The following is a 21,539-nucleotide window of genomic DNA, read 5'->3' as shown; positions in this document are numbered from 1 at the left end:
GCCCCGGACGAGGAGGAGGAGGAGCCGGCCGCAGTGGACGACGACCGGGATCGAGTCCGGGGAACAGCAGGTTCCGGAAATCAGGTAAGACGAAAAACGGAATCCGAAAAATAAGGGCGAGAACGTGGCGGGATCCGAAAACGCAGTCGAAATCGAAGACGAGGGCTTTTGCTTTTTTTTTTTTTCCGATCCGGCGGCTTTTCACGCGAGATGCGGAAAAGCGCGCACAGCGGCCTCTTGCGGATCCGCGAAAACAAAAAAACGCTCGAATACGTACCTCCCGGGACGTAAATCGCGGTCCGCAGAAACGTCCGCGGGGCTACGTCTCCACAATGAGCCCGGGTTGCCTTATTCTGGTGCTGCAAACAACTATTAATTAAACAAACAATAAAAAACACTAAGCAAACAATATTAGTTATTATCATTATCAGCCGATTGTTTTTATTATTTCAGTTTTTGTTTAATATAGAGAGCATACAGCATATGACCATGTCATAAAACAACCCGAATCCCCACCCCCCACCCAGGTAGACTTGTTCTATAATGACAGAAGTTAAAAGATTGCTCTGTTATAGTAAAAAATTATAATAAATGAAAAAAAAAAGGCGAGGCAGTGGCGCAGTAGGTAGTGCTGTCGCCTCACAGCAAGAAGGTTGATGGGTTGCTGGTTCGAACCTCGGCTCAGTTGGCGTTTCTGTGCGGAGTTTGCATGTTCTCCCTGTCTTCGTGTGGGTTTCCTCCCGGTGCTCCGGTTTCCCCCACAGTCTAAAGACATGTGGTACAGGTGAATTGGGTAGGCTAAATTGTCCGTAGTGTATGAGTGTGTGTGTGAATGTGTGTGTGAATGTTTCCCAGAGATGGGTTGCGGCTGGAAGGGCATCCGCTGCGTAAAAAACTTGCTGGATGGGTTGGCAGTTCATTCCGCTTTGGCAACCCCGGATTAATAAAGAGACTAAGCCGACAAGAAAATGAATAAATGAATGAAGTGCCGACTGTCCTCTGTGACCATAAATTACAGTCTGGGAAAGGTGATAAATTTTCCCAGAGATGGGTTGCAGCTGGAAGGGCATCCACTGTGTAAAAACTTGCTGGATAAGTTGATGGTTCATTCCGCTGTGGCGACCCCGGATTAATTAAGGGACTAAGCCGACAAGAAAATGAATGAAAGGTGATAAATGCATATAGAATCATTTTACAGGGAATAAGTAGAGTCTATGCAATAGTTTCCAACGTATCATTTGATGATTCAGATTTTTTGAGGAGGAGAAAATAGTGTCCCAACTTTGGTAGCCTTTTGCTATTATTATTATTATTATTATTATTATTATTTAGTATCGTATATATATATATATATATATATATATATATATATATATATATATATATATATATATATATATATATATATATATATATATATATATTGGGTTAAATGGAGGAAAAGTTTTTGCTTTTTACCCAGACATTTAAAAATAACTTATTTTAGAGCAGTAACCACAATACCATGATATTTTTATCTAAGGTGATCATACCGTCAGAGTCCTACACCGGCACATGCCTAGTAAACATACAGTTGAATTCAGAATTATTAGCCCTCTTGAAATATTCACCCTCCTGTATTTTTTTCCCCAATTTCTGTTTAACAGAAAGAAGATTTTTACAACACATTTCTAAACATAACAACTTATTTGTAATAACTGATTTCTTTTATCTTTGCCTTGACGACAGCATGAAGGCCGGAAAAGGTGGTTTGCCATCTTCAGGTTGGAGGAGAGCCCTTACCCCAGGTGGAGGAGTACAAGTATCTTGGGGTTTTGTTCACGAGTAACGAAAGGATGGAGCGTGAGATTGACAGGAGGAATAGTGCAGTGGCAGCAGTAATGCGGTTGATGTACTGGTTCATTGTGGTAAAGAAGGAGCTGAGCTAAAAGCCAAAGCTCTCGATTTACCAGTCAGTCCTTGTTCCTGCTCTCACCTATAGTCATGAGCTTTGGGTCATGACCTAAAGGACAAGATCTCGGATACAAGCGTCCGAAATGTGTTGCCTTCGCAGGGTGGCAGGGCACACCCTTATGGATAAGATGAGGAGCTCTGTCACCTAGGAGGAGCTCAGAGTAGAGCCGCTGCTCCTGAAGATTATTTTTTTCTTTATAAGTCTGCAATGAAGATGTTTACCTATAGAACCACCTAGAGATGCTTATGTATTTTGAGGAAAAAGGGCAACAACTGGCGGTGTATTTTAAGAAGAAAGGTGACAACTGGTGGTGTGTGTAGAATGGGTGTCCTGTTGAGGAATGTGTGAGGTCATTATTGTTTGGAGCTGCTGGAGAATGAGTTGATTTGTAAAACAATGACTGTGTAAAACACACATATGAAGTTATAATTGCGAGAGGTTTTTAGGAGAATGAGTGACATATTATAACATTAATGTACCATCATGCCAGTGTACGTAAACACTCAAACAAGTTTGAATCTATGGAGAGAGAACTCCCAGGGTTCAACGCTAAGGATTTTTTCTACCGATCCAATCGGGCCAGTGGTTTAAATTTTTTTTTGCCCTGCAAATTTTTTTACTGGCCCCACCAAAAAAAAAAAGAAGTACTTTTTTGGCCAAATATTTTTAATAATATGTCAGGAATAACATCTGTGAATCTAGCATTTCAAAAGGTAATAAATGGTTAATGAGCAAAATTCTTAGTGTTATGCAAACAAAAAGAGCGGTATGGAAAATGTGGAGGTATTTTATTGCAGTTCTAAGTTATTTAACAAAAGGTGGCTGACTTGCCAAGCTGACGGCAAACTGTGCAAAACATCACTTCATTTATTGTCGTGTTGTTCCCACATAAATGTCTGCTTCCAAGACGTTAGGAACCTGACATTTTCATTTAGCCTTATAAAGTAATGTTCTCGCCAAGTTGCCGTTTCTTCACTGTACTGATTGTCACCAGAGCTGCGTCCCAAATCGCATACTTATGCACTTTTCTACGCCATTTTGTAGTATAAATAGTGTAAGTAGTGTGTTCACACTGAAAACTAAAAATAATAAGAGCACTTTAATTACCCAAGTGATGCACTCATTCAGCCGGTAAAATTAAGTGTGTAATGTTGGACACTTCACACACTTAACGACTGCAGGTTCGCTCACGTAGCGGAAAGGGCGGAGCTATCGGACACACATGTTGAATAACTTTATTTATTTTGGATGGTAAAAGCAAAATTCTCCTACAAGAGTGATTATAGCACCTCCCGATGGTGAATGCGGCAATACTCACGGCAGGTTTTATTTGATATTTCGGTCGTTTATTTCACTGATTTGGCCACCGTCAAACGTCATCAGGGAAACGGTTCGTATTTCCGCTTAGTAAAAAAAACATTAGTGTGCCATTTGGGACGCCACTACAAACATATACTATCCTGTTGAGTAAGTGCATAAGTACATAGTGCATAGTGTGAAATTTGAGACGCAGCTTAGGTTATCGGGAAAAACAGCATGCTCAAAACATCACGGACGAACCGAAAAGCAATATAGTATCTACGACATCACAGAGAAGATAGCATTTAAAGACTTAAAAGCACAAACTTAAAATGCACGCAATTGACAAAAGGTCGCAGGCAAACGAAACTTTCGTGACAAGGCAGCACTGTCGTAATCGGGCCAGTAATGATCCTGTCTACTGTACCAAGTGTCTCTCACGCTGGCCCTGGGCCACCGGGCAGTCCTTATTGTTGAGCCCTGACTCAGGTGTGAAAACCGCACTAAACCCCTTAGTAAAGAGAAAACATCCTAAAATGGTCAGAATTACAACGAGAGAGGTGGGGAGAGAAAATCAGTATAAATATTGCTCCAGGCTGTCTCTGCTTTTTTTGGAAAATATTCCAATAAAGTATATTCTTCTGATATTCATAACCTCCAGTCTGTATTTGATTCATTAACCACGACACTCCTTCACATGGAGAGAAGTCAGCTGAGGTGGCTGTTTCGGATGCCTCCTGGACGCCTACCTAGGAAGGTGTCCAGGCATGTCTCACCAGGACGAGGCCTCTGGGAAGACCCAGGACACGCTGGAGGGACTATGTCTCTCGGCTGGCCTGGGAACACCTCGGAATCCTGGCGGAGGAGCTGGAGGAAGAGTCTGAGGAGAGGGAAGTCTAGGGTTCTCTATTACAAACTGCTGCCACCATGAACTGGCAACGGATAAGCGTACAAAAATGACATGCCATGATGACAGCACATAATATTTGACTAGAGATTGTTCAGGATACTAGTATTCAGCTTAAAGTGACATTTAAAGGCTTAACTAGGTTCATTTTAGGGTAAGTAGGCAAGTCATTGCATTACAGTGGTTTCTTCTGTAGACCAGGGGTTCCCAAACTTTTCAGCCTGCGACCCCCAAAATGACAATGCCAGTGACTCACGACCCCCAATATCCTCTGAGGTGGTTATAAATACAGAAACATTGCATGCAATGTCACACACACACACACCAATAGACCCAAGTCTGTTCTTTGTTTATTTTTTTTTTTATGCATGCCAGTGCTGTAAATGTGGCAGAAAGTTTAACCTGATGTTATAAAATCAATCTGCTGTGTTACGGTCTATGGGAGTTTGTATTTTTTGTGCCCTATCCCTCTCTGTTTCGCGTGTCTCCTTTCCCTTCCTTCGCATCTCCTTGTCTGTCATTCGCTCTTTGTCTCGCCCTATCACCTTTTGTTCCGCTTTTTTTTCCTCTACTTGGTACCTGCTGATTGGATCCCGAGCCTGTCACTCCTCATTAGGGCATTTCCTCATGGACCAATTGGACTTCATTCTGCGGACTTTAAATTCGACCGGCACGCCTTGTTTTTCAGAGTGCTATGTGTGTGCGTGTTGGTTTGTGTTCGCTCGCTGCTGTTCATGATGTATGCTTTGTTCTGTGTTTCTGAATAACTACATCGATGTAAATTAAGTCATGGTTAAAGAGTTTATTATTCCTTTTTGGGGAAAAGGGAATAGTTTACTAAGTCACGCGACATACTGTACATTTTGCCCGTAGGTAACTCCAAATGTTCAGAAACACTAGGTAAGAGGGCGAGCGCCGCATTTTGTATTTTTGCTTATTATTTCAGGGAGTTTATGTGTGGCGTCGCAAACCCTGAAGATTTCGGTTTCTTTTTCACACTTTGATTTTGATTAGTAAGTTTAGAGGGGGATCTTGTGTTCTGGTTTAGGGGGCTTTTGGTTTTGTTTAGTTCTTTGCTTTGGCGCCACTCTAGTTCCTTTTTCCCCTAAAACTTCTGATTGTATTTCTTTCTTCTTCTTCTTCTTATTATACATGCATTGTACAAAGCGCACACATGTTAACCTCTCTTTTGTTGGCTTCATCTTCTCCTCGTAAGAGGAATAAACGAATTGAAAATAAATTTTGTGTCCTGGTGTATTTTTCCATCCATCTACTCAGTAATAATTTAATATTATAAGTGTTACGTTTATTTTCCCTAGACAATTTAATTAAACCGTAACATCCTGCATCTGATGCTATTGCTGTGTCTTTAATATAATGTCATAACCCCAGGGGTCGCAATCCAATAGAACTAGTAACTATAAGCTCCTATAGTAACTGTATAGTATATAGTAACTATAAACGACTATTTTCTCTTCAGTAGGTTATGGATAATATATGGTAACTCTTATGGTTTAATAAAAATAGATTTTCATAAAATCACCAGGCGACCCCCCTTCATTGACCTGTGACTCCCGACCCCCACTTTGACAGCTACTGCTGTAGACGATCCAAAACAAATATTGCTTAAGAGGGGTAAAATACTGACCATTAAATGGCTTTAAAACTTAAAAACAAATATAAACTGCTTTTATTCTAGCCGAAATCAAACAAATAAGACTTTCTCCAGAAGAAAAAATATTATAGGAAATGCTGTGAAAAATTCCTGAATCTGTTAAACATCATTTGGGGAATGTTTCCAAAAGATAAATAATTTACAGGAGGGTGAATAATTGTGACTAGTGCAGCATGTGAGTAAGCATCAGTGTTACCTGTCCTCGGAGCTGCTGTGCGTGTGCGGTGAGCGGGTACGGTGGCGGGCACAGGCGGCTCATGCCCTGGGCTACGCTGCGCTGCATGATGAAGGCCTGCTGGAAGTTTGTCTGGAGCAGCAGATCCAGGAGCAGCTCCACGTCCTGCTGACTCTCTTCATCTAATACACACTGATGGAGATGATGAAGACACTGCAGCACTGAGTCCAGATCTGACACACAACACAGAAACACACACAACACTCATGACGACGATACATGAATGAGAAAACACCACACACTTATTCCACAAACACACACCTCTCATGATGATGATGACGATACAACAAAAATACAGCACTAGACCAGCTCTGAGAGTAAACACACACACACATACACATGATACACGCACATATACATGCACATATGCACACACATACATAAACGCACACAAAGGCATCTGAAGGACTTTCAGACCATAAGAAACAAAATCCTCTGCTCTGATGAGACTCAAACTGAACTCTTTGGAGTGAATGTCAGGCGTTACGTTTGGAGAAAACCAAGCAGCGCTCATCACCAGACTAATAGCATCCCTACAGTCAGGGGCGGACTGGGACTGAAAATCAGCCCTGGCATTGTAGCCACACCAGCCCACATTACCACACCGACACAGCCCCACCCAAGGACACGCACATTCACTACTTATATTGGTGTACAGATGGTAAAATTATATAAGCAGTACCTATTTAAGAGATTTTTAAACATTTACAGTTTTTCTCGATTGCTTGGATGCAGTTGTCAACTGAAACTCCACATTTTCAAAACAGTTAACACACAGGCCTAAACAGCGGCACTCATGGTCAAAATGACACATTTTGCTTGCAAAAGGCACATATCGTGTCAAAACATTTAACATATGCAACAAAAGCTAGTTTTACCTTCAAACTACACAACTTGCAAACAAGTATATGAGCTCTTTCAATTAATCATTACACAATGCACAACAAAATACAAAATACAGAACTCAAAATGCACCACCATTGCTTGTCATTGTAGCTTATAGCCAATGGCATTTGTTGTCTCTATTTGGGCTGTCAAATTCGCCTTTTTGCAAAGAATTGGATCAAGAATAAGATGTGCTTTGATTGAATATATATTGAATTCATGACATTTTTCAAACTGTGGCTGAAAACTGAAATACTGTATATAAAAAAACAGACAAAAGTAATAAAATACTGTAAATATTAGAGAAAACACATGTAAACTAATATACAGTCAAATCTATTGGGAGTATAGGACATAGCCATATTGACCTCCTCCATCAATGCTGGCACAGAACAACACAGAGCTTCCATCGTTTTATAAGGTTTGCAGAATGATGGCTAATTGAAGATTTGTGTGAAGGAGTGTCAAACCGGTGCTTCAGGGATTTCATACTGATGTTGGTAGCTTTTAATAGTTAGGAATAGATGGTTTCTGTTTGGTTACCAAAACTAAAACAATGGAGTTTGGACTGCTTGAATGACATCTGTGTTAACTGTTTGGAAAAATGGTGGGGAAAATGTGTCAACCCAATGAGAAAGGGTTTACACATTTGCAAGACCGGTCCTCTGCTCTGCTGGGATAGTGATAATGAAAATGAAGAGGAACCTAGTTTCTTTAACCAGGTCAAAGCAAACTAGAAAAACTGTAATGTATGTGACTGAAACAAAAACAACCCATTCATATATGCAATCATGTCATTCATTTTCTTTTCGGCTTAGTCCCTTTATTAATCTGGGTATCGCCAACTTATCTTGCATATGTTTTATACAGCGGATGCCCTCAAAGCGAGAGGGTGCTCGCTGCAGAGCCATTTGAGCAGAGCTGAGCTCCAGTGAGGGGGAGCATGAGCTCTTGCTCTGCCTCCTGTCAGCTGTTTTAATGCGTACACCAACCCCACCCCTACGCCTACCCCCAGTGACATCACTCGTAGAAGAAGTGCAAAAAAGGTGGAGCTCAAGCTCAAGCTCCCCCTCGCTGGAGCTCAGCTCGCCCAAATGGCTCTGCAGCGAGCACCACTTGCTCAAAGCTGCAACCCATTACTGGGTTACCCAATTTCCAATTGGCCTACCCAATTCACCTATAGCATGTGACTTGTAAAGGAAACCAGAAGGAAACCCACGTGAACATGCAAACTCCACACAGAAACACCAACTGACCCAGATGAGGCTCAAACCAGCGACTTTCTTGCTGTGAGACGACAATACTACCTACTGCGCCACTGCACTGCCCCATTTCGAGACTAGTTCAGTTAATTTTATGTATTTGGCAATGTCTGACTTGACTGCCTTTCCCTTTTTATGGTCCATCTCTGACAATTAGCTAGTGTTGCACTTACTGTTTGTTTGACATTCTTGCCAAATTTTGATTACGTCTGCGTAACCTCAGATTGGGTCGGCCCATCTCGAAACCAGCCGGTTGTTGCTGATTGGGCCAATGCTTAACATTTACTGTTATTCTTACTATTATCACCATCATCCTCATAATATTCAAATCTCGCACGAGATAAAAGCTGCCTACATTTAAAAGACTATACATATGAAAAAATAATGAAATAAAAAAATAGCTGACCGGCCCACATTTAAAAAATGGTCCGGCCCTTCTGGCATTTGCCAGGATTGCCAGATGGCCAGTCCGCCCCTGCCTACAGTGAAGCATGGTGGTGGCAGCATCATGCTGTGGGGATGTGTTTCAGCAGCAGGAACTGGAAGACTAGTCAGGATAGAGGGAAAGATGAATGCAGCAATGTACAGAGACATCCTGAATGAAGACCTGCTTCAGAGTGCTCTTGACCTCAGACTGGGGCAACGGTTCATCTTCCAGCAGGACAATGACCCAAAGCACACCGCCAAAATATCAATGGAGTAGCTTCACAACAACTTGGTGAATGTCCTTGAGTGGCCCAGCCAGAGCCCAGACCTAAATCCTATTGAAGATCTCTGGAGAGATCAGAAAATGGCTGTGCACCATCACTTCCCATTCAACCTGATAGAGCTTGAGAGGTACTGCAAAGAGGAATGGGCAAAAGTTCCCAAAGACAGGTGTGTTAAGCTTGTGGCATCATATTCAAAAAGACTTGAGGCTGTAATTGCAAACACACAAACATGCATGCACGCACACACACACACACAAATGAGCACGCAGGCGCACACACTTACAACACCTTTTCCTAAGTACACAAGGGCAGAATGTTTGGGTGAACTGTGCCTTTAAGGGAAGTTACTAACAAACAACACACAAATAAATTCCCATTCTGGTTGTCTATAGATTTGTAAACACCTTCTGCATGTGGATTGGAATGAGGGTGAGACAAAACTGTAAATTATATATGATATATTTCAAACAACATCAAAATATGACACACTTCACCTTCAAATCTTTGTCAAAAGACAGCATTTATATAACATACCATTAGTTTGGTCCCAAATTGCTGTGCAAATTGCCAAACATAACAGTGTGAAAAGTGCTTTAATACTGATTTCAGTCCACAGTGTTTTGAGTCTAGACTGTCAACTGTGGTGTAGCAGGGATTTTTATCTTAAAGGACACACAGTGCACTTCTTACAGGGACAATCCTGAGAAGCCTGAGGTTAAGAGTCTTGCTCCGGTGTTTGCTGTAAGGCACGCGATCACACAGGTAAACTATTTTACTGCAGCCAATTCCTGTCTGAGACGTATTTGAAAGTCTCTTAAGTTCACCAAGGCTGCAATTAGTGGCTCAAAAATATGATTAAAAAAAGTAAAAATGTGAAATATTTTTAATTTCAAGATTTATTTCAATATATTTGCAAAGCTGAAATATCATTATTAAAATATTTCATCATATTATAGATTATTTATCAACATTACTTTTTAAATAGTATTTATTCTTGTGATCAGGGGCGGAGCAAACATTATTAAAAGCTGAGGGGGATCCAAAAGTTTGAATTCATATAATTATTAATCACCTGTTTTTAAATGGTCTGGCTCTAAAAGTGAGGGGGCATGTATGCCGCCCGTCCCTCCGGTTGCTACGCTCCTGCTTGGGATGCAAAGCTGGACTTCAGGCATCATTACTCCAAGCTTCAAGCTCACATAATAATAGTAGATACTGCATTTGAATTTAAACGTACGACTCGGCTGTTAGAAAAGTACGTTTTATACAGTATGAATGTGAGAAGTATGAATGGAATTTGGACGTACTACATCCGCCATTTTGTCATGGTCACGTGACCTGTCTTGGTAGTTGCGTCGCTTCACTCCTATTCATAAATTCTCTCGCGGGGCATAATGGGATAGCGCAGTGTGCATGGGATGCGCACTTCAGAATCTCATCTGAAATAGTAAGTCATCCGGAGACACAATTATGAGGGGGGGGGGGGGGTCTCTCTACACCACCACCAGTGTGCAGCATCTACCTGGATGATGTGACAGAAGCCACAGGACAACGGCGCCAGTGCTTCACCACACAACAGCTATTGGTGCATTGAAGAGACAGTGATAGAGCCAATTCAGTGGATGGGGATGATTGGGAGGCCATGATCGTAAGGGCCGATGGAGACAATTTGGCCAGGACACCAGGGTTACACTCCTACTCTTTACAAGAAGTGCCATGGGATTTTTAATGACCACAGAGAGTCAGGACCTCGGTTTAACGGCTCATCTGAAAGACGGTGCTCACTGTATAGTGCTCCCTTCACTATACTGGGGCATTAGGACTCACACAGACCACAGGTTGAGCGTCCCCTGCTGGCCTCACTAACACCACTGCCAACAGCAACCTAGTTTTCCCATGTGGTCTCCCATCCAGGTACTGACCAGTATCAGCCCTGCTTAGCTTCAATGAGTCACCGATCTTGGGCTGCAGGGTGATATGGCTGCAACAACAGATTTATTTAAGTACTTTGTTTATATTACTATAGGTGCTGGGTTACCATAGCAACTGTAAAAAGACATGAACAGGTTTAAGTACTTTGTTTTTATTACTATAGTTGTAGCGTTACCATAGCAACAGTAGAATGACAACAACAGATTCGTTCAAGTACTTTGTTTATATTATAGTTGTTGGGTTACCATAGCAACTGTAGAATTACAACAGATTCATTCTAGTACGTTGTTTATATTATAGTTGGGTTACCATAGCAACTGTAGAATTACAGCAAATTAATTCAAGTAGGTTGTTTATTCTATTATAGTTGTTTCGTTACCATAGCAACTGTAAAATTACAACAACAGGTTTAAGTACTTTGTTTATATTCCTACAGTTGTAGCCTTACCATAGCAACTGTAGAATTACAAAAACAGATTAATTTAAGTACTTTGTTCATATTATTATAGTTGTTGGGTTAGCATAGCAACTGTAGAATTACAGCAAATTAATTCAAGTAGATTGTTTATTCTACTATAGTTGTTGCGTTACCATAGCAACTGTAAAATTACAACAACAGGTTTAAGTACTTTGTTTTTATTACTATAGTTATAGCGTTACCATAGCAACTGTAGAATTATAACAACAGATTCGTTCAAGTACTTTGTTTATATTATAGTTGTTGGGTTACCATAGCAACTGTAGAATTACAACAGATTCATTCTAGTACGTTGTTTATATTATAGTTGGGTTACTATAGCAACTGTACAATTACAGCAAATTAATTCAAGTAGGTTGTTTATTCTGCTATAGTTGTTGCGTTACCATAGCAACTGTAAAATTACACCAACAGGTTTAAGTACTTTGTTTATATTCCTACAGTTGTAGCCTTACCATAGCAACTGTAGAATTACAAAAACAGATTAATTTAAGTACTTTGTTCATATTATTATAGTTGTTGGGTTAGCATAGCAACTGTAGAATTACAGCAAATTAATTCAAGTAGATTGTTTATTCTACTATAGTTGTTGCGTTACCATAGCAACTGTAAAATTACAACAACAGGTTTAAGTACTTTGTTTTTATTACTATAGTTATAGCGTTACCATAGCAACTGTAGAATTATAACAACAGATTCGTTCAAGTACTTTGTTTATATTATAGTTGTTGGGTTAACATAGCAACTGTAGAATTACAACAGATTCATTCTAGTACGTTGTTTATATTATAGTTGGGTTACTATAGCAACTGTAGAATTACACCAAATTAATTCAAGTAGGTTGTTTATTCTACTATAGTTGTTGCGTTACCATAGCAACTGTAAAATTACAACAACAAGTTTAAGTACTTTGCTTATATTCCTACAGTTGTAGCCTTACCATAGCAACTGTAGAATTACAAAAACAGATTAATTTAAGTACTTTGTTCATATTATTATAGTTGTTGGGTTAGCATAGCAACTGTAGAACTACAGCAAATTAATTCAAGTAGATTGTTTATTCTACTATAGTTGTTGCGTTACCATAGCAACTGTAAAATTACAACAACAGGTTTAAGTACTTTGTTTTTATTACTATAGTTATAGCGTTACCATAGCAACTGTAGAATTATAACAACAGATTCATTCAAGTACTTTGTTTATATTATAGTTGTTGGGTTACCATAGCAACTGTAGAATTACAACAGATTCATTCTAGTACGTTGTTTATATTATAGTTGGGTTACTATAGCAACTGTAGAATTATAGCAAATTAATTCAAGTAGGTTGTTTATTCTACTATAGTTGTTGCGTTACCATAGCAACTGTAAAATTACACCAACAGGTTTAAGTACTTTGTTTATATTCCTACAGTTGTAGCCTTACCATAGCAACTGTAGAATTATAACAACAGATTCATTCAAGTACTTTGTTTATATTATTATAGTTGTTGGGTTACCATAGCAACTGTAGAATTACATCAACAGGTTCATTCCTGTACTTTTTATATTGTGGTTCACAAACACTATAGCATTTACTTTCAATTACTGCAGTATTTTGATGTCTTAAATCCTCTAGAGTCTCTCACCTGTTGTGCTCTTCTCTTCTGAAGATGCCTCTGTGATGTTCATCCCATCATAAAACACGTGACCAAGGCCTTCATCACTTCTCTGGGCAGGTTTAAGACATGAAGAAGAGTGCAGGTCGGTTTCTTCTTCCTTCACCGTCATCATCATCATTGCATCCTCCTCAGTTTTTTCCATCTGGTTTGAAGACGTGAGATTTTCAGGATCATTCTCCTCCTCGTCCTCCGTCAGCTCGCCGTTCATGTGTAATGTTAACATGGCAAAAAGCCAACACTGTACACGTTCAGAGCAGGATACACTGATAACTTTAGGATCCCTTGATTCTCTGAAAAACATGTTAAGAGGACAAAAAAAAAAAGAAACAATTTCTATACACACTGAAACAAAAAACAAGACACTTTCTATATGTGCTGAAATCACTGATCTGAAGACTGAAATAGCAAGATAGCAATGTATAGTAAACACTGTTTGCTGAGGCATTCTATAGACCTTTTTCTTGGAACGCAAAATTACCCATTATGCTTTGCGTGTATGCGCAAGGAGAATGCGAAGAACTTCCGGTCGGCAGCTGATGCGTGTAAACAGTCACATTTGGACAGCTTTGAAACGATAGTTTTAATCTATTTTACCTGCTTTTATCCTCTTTGAACTACTTCTGTTGTCCATCAGCACCATCTCCTGGACTGATCACTTAAAGAAATGCGATCTAATGGGATGGAAAACAGCTGCTGTGAGGCGTTTTTCCCTCGTTGTCAGACGGCATCTTCTGCAGTTTAAATGAAGCCTTGTCATCGCTAAAGTCAACATTTTCTCTTTATTTCAAATATATAACCAGCCCAAACTAATGTAGTTCACCAAAATGTTTGACACACACACGTAGCCTGTACTGTGCCACTGACACACTGATTTAATAACTGTGATAAAGTGAAAATACAGGCTAGTGTCATTTCGAAATGACAGAAAAACACAAACCGTGGTAAAAACAACACACGAAATAAAACACAAACGGCTCACGATTAGAATGAACAGCAAATCAGCCAGCAGAGGATCAATAACAGACTTTTATTGGTCATTTTTGTAAATTGCACGACTTTCATACCTGTTAAGTTTCATGCCAGTACTCTCTTTTTTTGCTCTCTCTCTGTGTGTGTGTGTGTGTGTGTGTTAAAGAGCCGCTGAGCTAACAGCTGACAGGCCGGGAACGCAAACAGACACTGTATTTCTGACGGCAGAGACGTGAACTAGGGGACGTTTTTTTCGTATTTCTGACGCGCTTGAACCACATGTGACAGATTATAACGGCTTTCACAGACATATTTCTAAGTGGTGTGTCACTAAAACATTGTTATCCATTAAAAACGTAACTGAAACCCATTTTCGGAGCGCAAATTACCAGTTGTACACGCTGTACACGGAAGTTTTTAGCATTCTACCGGAAGACGCTGGTCGCTATAGCGCCCTCCATGCAGCAGCCATGAAAAAGCTCTATAGTACAGTACCTGAATTAATCTGTTGTGTTAACTCTATAGTTGCTATGGTAACACAACACCTATAGTAATATACACAAATTAGACAATACTGTAGTTTTCTACAATTTGTTATACTACAACACACAACAGTCATGCTATAGTAATTTACAGTAGATACTATAGTCTTTTCGAACCATACTAAAATAATTAGATTAATTAGTTGTAATTATCACCTCAACCCCACGGACATGTCTTTCTTTGAGGAAGGAGAGACTGGGGATAATATATATATATATATATATATATATATATATATATATATATATATATATATATATATATATATATATATACTAACAGTTGCTAACAGTTTAGTAAAAGACAGTAGTGATAATCACTCAGTTAAGATAATATAATATATAAACTAAATTATATATTGTTTAAATGATTAACTATAGTAGGCTAATTCATTTTAATACGACACATTATTGTTTGCTTTTTATATTTTACAACAAAGAGATTTGAACCAAGTATGATAATATTAAGATCCTGAATTAGTTTATTACACTTAAACCTACAATTAGACGGTCTATTATGTTTTCTTTGTGAATGTGGACACATGAATAAAGTCATAAGTGTCTGTAACAAAATATTCTTATTTACATAATTTGAGTTCAGAAACAGCAGAGATGTTAAAATTGTAACGTCAGGGAGTGACACTGACAACAGAAGTTGGATCCAAATGCAGGTTTAATCGTAGTCAGGCAAGCAATGGTCAATACAGGTGTAAACAGGTATATTGAGACAGTCCAGAATCGTAGTCATATAACGGTCGGGAGATTGTAGGGCAGGCGGCAGACTAAGACAAAAAAAAGCTAACAAGGCTAAGGTCAATAAACAGGATAACAAGACAAGGAGAACACGTTGTAGTGTTACTAGTAGAGTTACTCGGCAAACTGAAAGGGTGAATGTGTGGCTTAAGTAGGGTGTGCAATCAGTCTCTGACAATCCTCAGGTGTTGCGAGTGTAATCAGTCTACATGAGTAAGCATGTGTGTCTGGGCAAAGTGCATGTATGAATATGTAGTCCAGGAAAAGGCGGAAGTGTAGTCCATGGTTTGTTGTGAGTGAGAACCAGCGATCTAACTGAATACGATCGCTGGTGATCGTGACAAAAATGATCTTTATTATAGAATAATGATATAAAGGGGAAACTATATTTCTGAAATTCAATAGGAGGCAATAGCCCCTTTCACACATACAGACCTTTCCGAAAGCTTGTATGTGTGAACAGGTCCTTTTTGAAAATACCGGTAAATTCGTTCTGGCTATTTTCCGGAAAGAGAAGTTGTAACATTACCGGCAATTTGTCGGAATTTGTGCAGAAGGAAGATTGCCGTAATAAGCGCGTGCACGTCTAGAACGTGTTGACGTGAGACGTCTGCTTTAGCGAATCACAACAGTTAGACGCGTTTACGTCCGCGCGGTTTGTGAGAATAAAAACCTTTGAATATTTTTCCAGACACATTTAGCTGCTAGAAGTTAGTCAGATCACGTTTATATGTTCTTCTTAATGCCAACTGTGTAAATAATCATCGATGAGATGCTTATGATAAGCTGTTGTTTGTTTACCTTCAAGCTTTGCGTGTGCCTGTGAGCGCCTGCACACGCATATAATATGAACATCTCGACATGCGAAAGTGATCCTGCGAAAGTTGTTCACAATATTGATCATCCACAGAGTTTGTAATTTAGTCAAATGTTTACAAATACAAGCGCAGCCGTTTAAAGCTCATTTGTGGTGAATGATGTCAGAATTTACCTGTATTTTGGAATGGATGTGTGAATGGTCTTTTCTGGAAAATTTCCGTAACGTCCACGCCTGTGTGAACAGCGCTTTTTTGAATATACCGGTAAAGTCGTTCCGGAAATTTTCCAGATATTTACCGGTATCACTGTGTGAAAGGGGCTAATAATGCTCCTAAGCAGTTAGTTAGTTAGCATATATGGTTTGCCTAAATCGTGCGTGCTAGACTGTGTGTGCCAGAAACGTGTGTAGTTCTGCGGGTCTGCAGCTGGATATATCTCGGCACTCGCGAGAGAAATTTGAGATCTAAAAAATCGTACACAGCAGCCTCTGGTGGATTCACAAAAACAAAATCCGCAAAAAAAGTCGCTTCTGGGACATATTTGGCGCTCTCCAGAAATGTATATAGGTGTACGTGATCAGAATGAGCCTGGATTGCACTAAATGGAAGAAGTGCAAAACTTAATTGACTTCCTTGAAAGGAACAAATCAAGTTTCATTAAACAGACACACATGCAGATGTTCAGCTGTTTAAAGTAACAGATGGCAGTGAAAGACGACCATCTGTTCATCTGAGATTAATTCTCACACACACACACACAGGTTTTAAAGAGAGATGCTAATTCCTTGGGATGAAACGCACATACATCTGTTTTGCTCACTCCTCAACACAATACTAGTGATAATAATGACAGATTATCTTGTATTGTTACATCTTGATCTGCTTAATATGATAACAAATAGAGTGTTCTACCTTACAGATAAATAAACAAACAAATAAAAATGAATACACAGAAACTGTGCTCTTCTCATTATTTCAGTCCAGTCCAGTACAGTAGAAGCAATATTACATTAGACATTATTTTTAACAATATTTTATTCTGCTTCAAACAAAAATAAACAAATAAAGAAATTAAATGTAATTTAAAGTGTAAACAAGATTGCTTTCACGATATTTTCCTGTTTAAATACTAAAGATACATAATTTAAATTTTTATTTCATAAAAGTAACCAGTTACTGTACCATGCAATACCATAGTTGCAGCAATAAACATAGCATTAGCGCCCTCATAGATATATAGATAGATGTAATGTATAGTGTAATGTAGATTTTACGAGTAAATAAGTGTTTAACAGCTTAATGTTGGTGTAATGTATAGTGTAATGTATTACGAGTAAATAAAACTGTTTAACAGCTTAATGTTGGTGTAATGTAGATTTTACGAGTGAATAAAAGTATTTAACAGCTTAATGTTGGTGTAATGTAGATTTTACGAGTGAATAAAAGTATTTAACAGCTTAATGTTGTTGGAATGTAGATTTTACGAGTAAGTAAAAGTGTTTAACAGCTTAATGTTGTTGTAATGTATAGTGTAATGTAGATTACGATTAAATAAAAGTGTTTAACAGCTTAATGTTGTTGGAATGTAGATTTTACGAGTAAGTAAAAGTGTTTAACAGCTTAATGTTGTTGTAATGTATAGTGTAATGTAGATTAAGATTAAATAAAAGTGTTTAACAGCTTAATGTTGTTGTAATGTATATTTTACGAGTGAAAAAAAGTGTTTAACAGCTTAATGTTGTTGTAATGTAGTTTTTACGAGTAAGTAAAAGTGTTTAACAGCTTAATGTTGTTGTAATGTATAGTGTAATGTAGATTAAGATTAAATAAAAGTGTTTAACAGCTTAATGTTGTTGTAATGTAGATTTTACGAGTAAATAAAAGTGTTTAACAGCTTAATGTTGTTGTAATGTAGATTTTACGAGTAAATAAAAGTGTTTAACAGCTTAATGTTGTTGTAATGTAGATTTTACGAGTAAATAAAAGTGTTTAACAGCTTAATGTTATTGCAATGTAGATTTTACGAGTAAATAAAAGTGTTTAACAGCTTAATGTTGTTGTAATGTAGATTTTACGAGTAAATAAAAGTGTTTAACAGCTTAATGTTGTTGTAATGTAGATTTTACGAGTGAATAAAAGTGTTTAACGGCTTAATGTTGTTGTAATGTATAGTGTAATGTAGATTTTATGATTAAATAAAAGTGTTTAACAGCTTAATGTTGTTGTAATGTAGATTTTACGAGTAAATAAAAGTGTTTAACAGCTTAATGTTGTTGTAATGTAGATTTTACGAGTAAATAAAAGTGTTTAACAGCTTAATGTTGTTGTAATGTAGATTTTACGAGTAAATAAAAGTGTTTAACAGCTTAATGTTGTTGTAATGTAGATTTTACGAGTAAATAAAAGTGTTTAACAGCTTAATGTTGGTGTAATGTAGATTTTACGAGTAAATAAAAGTGTTTAACAGCTTAATGTTGTTGTAATGTAGATTTTACGAGTAAATAAAAGTGTTTAACAGCTTAATGTTGTTGTAATGTAGATTTTACGAGTGAATAAAAGTGTTTAACGGCTTAATGTTGTTGTAATGTATAGTGTAATGTAGATTTTATGATTAAATAAAAGTGTTTAACAGCTTAATGTTGTTGTAATGTAAATTTTACGAGTGAATAAAAGTGTTTAACAGCCTAATGTTGTAATGTACAGTGTGATGTAGGTTTTACTAGTAAATAAGTTTAACAGCCTAATGTTTATGTATATTTTACGAGTAAACAAGTCTTTAACTCATCAGCTTAATGTTGTTGGTTCGGTTTTCTTCTACTGTTTTATTTTCCGTACATTTTTATTGCTGTAGTTCATGAATTAACCCTAGTGAACCCTTTGACTGACCAATTGAACAGAACAAGACTCCTTTTAGCCAATTATTACCTTTCAACACAAACAAAACCAGCGACAAACACTACAAAACAAAACTAGCATCAGTCATTCACTCACGGTTAGCATGAAGCGCCAGGTCTGCTGGTGGAGAACGGGGCGATGTTTCCAATCAGGTCCGGAAGTCAGGATGTGTGAGCGCCCACAGCTCAGGCGTCTGAGGTTCAAGTGGATCAGCGGTGATTTCATGAGCTCAGTAAATCTGCTTTAAACCTGACAGACGCACACCACCCTCTTCATTACCGCCACAAACACTACTGCTTCCATCATATCCTAACACGAGAAATCTCTTTGAAGCGGTCAGTAGGCTAGTAAATGTGTTTAACATACAAATTAACCATATCGATTTTAACTCACATTCAGGCCCCCTCAGAAAGAGTTTGTGCCCCCCCAGTGTTTATAAAGGATTGTTCACTCAAACTGAAAATTCTTCCTGTAATTAATTATTAACACTCCCGTCGTTCCAACCTTAAGAACACACATTTAAATATTTTAAAATATATGACATAGCAATTGAATTATGAAAATGGTGAGATTAAAGCTAGTCCTATAGTCCAGAGATCCGGTCCCCGCGTCAGGTCAGGTGCGCCCGTAAATAGCCTTTAAAACGCGCACACGGCGATGGAGGCGTACTCAACTCACAACGGAGAAAAGTGGATGACATGATAGGAGCAGCTTAATTCATTACATGCTTTGGTTAACTAATTATTTAAACACAACTCTCTTGAGCTCTAAAAGGAAAAAACACATAAGAAATTAGCTGTAAAATTAATTTTAGCAGAGACGCAACTGCCAGTCATTTATTAGTTCGGGAAGATGTAGCCTAATAAAAATGTTTTAATAAAAACAAATAGTTTACTGCACAGTCCCACAGTAGGCTACACTATAAATAATATTTTAATTAATTTATTAATATTATTATTAATATTATTACAATTAAACTAAAATTGACGACGCAGAACTCTCTGAATGTTTGCTTTCATTTTCCTAAAAAGCGCACTTTTACAGTTGTGTAGAGAAATAAACCAATGTGCAGCAGCAGTCAAGATATAACACATAATAGGCCTAAATGCCTTTTGCGTTTATTAAGTCAAGTTTGCAGTGTTATAAATGGAATATAGTGCTTAAGTGGATTTATCGCGGATCAACCGAGAAACCTCACGTGCTGCAGGTAAGCAGAATGATAATCTTTTAAAAATGTCATTTATGCTATACTGCTTTTTGCTCATACAAAATTAAACAACATTAAATATATTGTAGATCTATTTTAAGAGCTAAAATACAACATATCGAGTTTGTTTTGACTTGTAGCTCATGGCCCTAAAATGAAAATAACCTGAAAACAAGCTATTAAAAAGGCTTAATAAATTAAATAATTAATAAATAAAATTACGGGTAGGCTTAGTAACCTAATGGTTTATGATGGTTTACAATATCACGAAAAACACACTTATGATAGACTAATATAAATCTGTTTTTACATTTAAAATTAGGAAAAAAAAAATTAGGCTATAGCATGTTGAGTTGCGTGTTATCCGTGCCAAAATTTTACCAATTTTCACGGTAATAACATGTGAATTTTTGGTATCTTTTTTTGGCTACCCTAATGCATTAAAATGAAACTAAGTAATTGTTTTAAATGACATTAGATTGTAACATTTAGCTTTTCCCTGACACTGATGTTGGTTCGATAATAGGCTACGTGAAGCGTGATGACTCGGTTAAGCTGATTTCACTATATTTACCGGTTAAATGAAGTCTGATCGTGGGTCAGCTTGCATGTGTGGGCATAATTTGACGTCTTTACCTAAAACTTTAAACATTCATAGCCCTGTCATTTAAAATAAAACGGAAATTAGGAGAATAACATATGATTTAAAGCACTCGTTTGGCACTGAAGCCATCATCCGTTTGCATTAATAAGCTGTATGCATTACTATCGTTAATAAAATTCGAATAGCGAAACTACATATTGTTATTACAATTAAAACGTAGCATATATAACTGCCTTAGGTCAGTAACTTAGGCAGTAATGCAAAGTAATAATAAATGTGAATAAATAGCCTAAATGAAAGAAACAAGAGACCAAAATGAGTCACCAGGTCTAGTGCCCCCCTATGGATTTAAAGTGCCCCCTCAGTTTTGACTTCCTGGCGCCGGGCCTGCTCACATTGCTAGGTAAACAATTCAAAATATTATAGGAAATAATCTGAAAAATACTCTATTTAGATATACTTTAGAAAATATTTGAAAACAATTAACAGGAGGGTGAATACATTTGACTTCAATGGAAACTACCTTTGAGGTAACATTCATTCATTCATTCATTTTCTTGTCGGCTTAGTTCCTTTATTAGTCCGGGGTCCAAACTTATCCAGCAAGTTTTTATGCAGCAGATGCCCTTCCAGCCACAACCCATCTCTGGGAAACATTCACACACACATCCATACACACACTTATACACTACAGACAATTTAGCCTACCAAATTCACCTGTACCGCATGTTTTTGGACTGTGGGGTTAGGTTTC

The 21,539-nt window shown here is 37.9% G+C and overlaps 1 protein-coding gene and 1 long non-coding RNA gene across 9 annotated transcripts in view; one reads left to right on the top strand and one right to left on the bottom strand.

The window, feature by feature from the left end:
* The window catches only part of pals1b (protein associated with LIN7 1, MAGUK p55 family member b), a 77,713-nt gene extending 58,522 nt beyond the window's left edge, over positions 1-19,191 (bottom strand). For 4 of the 8 annotated variants that reach the window (XR_015517420.1, XR_015517423.1, XR_015517424.1 and 1 more), the window contains exons 1-3: positions 19,071-19,191; positions 12,965-13,287; positions 6,032-6,243 (exon numbers count right to left, since the gene is read on the bottom strand). Coding sequence is in view for 2 of the 8 variants with exons in the window: in NM_001177747.2 (NP_001171218.2) it covers positions 6,032-6,243; positions 12,965-13,220 (468 nt within the window). In the remaining 6 variants the exon portion in view is untranslated. The remainder of the gene's footprint in view (positions 1-6,031; positions 6,244-12,964; positions 13,288-19,070) is intronic. The other 4 variants (XR_015517425.1, XR_015517426.1, XM_087296294.1 and 1 more) reach the window with 2 other exon arrangements.
* On the top strand, positions 14,940-19,308 carry LOC147832351 (uncharacterized). Its single transcript, XR_015519210.1, has 3 exons — positions 14,940-17,677; positions 17,738-18,423; positions 18,743-19,308. It is a non-coding gene; the product is annotated as an uncharacterized LOC147832351 (long non-coding RNA).
* Positions 19,309-21,539: the final 2,231 nt, after the last annotated feature.

The sequence above is a fragment of the Danio rerio genome, chromosome 20 (genome assembly GCF_052040795.2).
Source record: "Danio rerio strain M-AB ecotype USA chromosome 20, GRCz13ab, whole genome shotgun sequence".
Classification (NCBI taxonomy): domain Eukaryota; kingdom Metazoa; phylum Chordata; class Actinopteri; order Cypriniformes; family Danionidae; genus Danio; species Danio rerio.
Note: the sequence above shows the minus strand (reverse complement) of the source record. Positions and strands in the feature narration are given on the sequence as shown.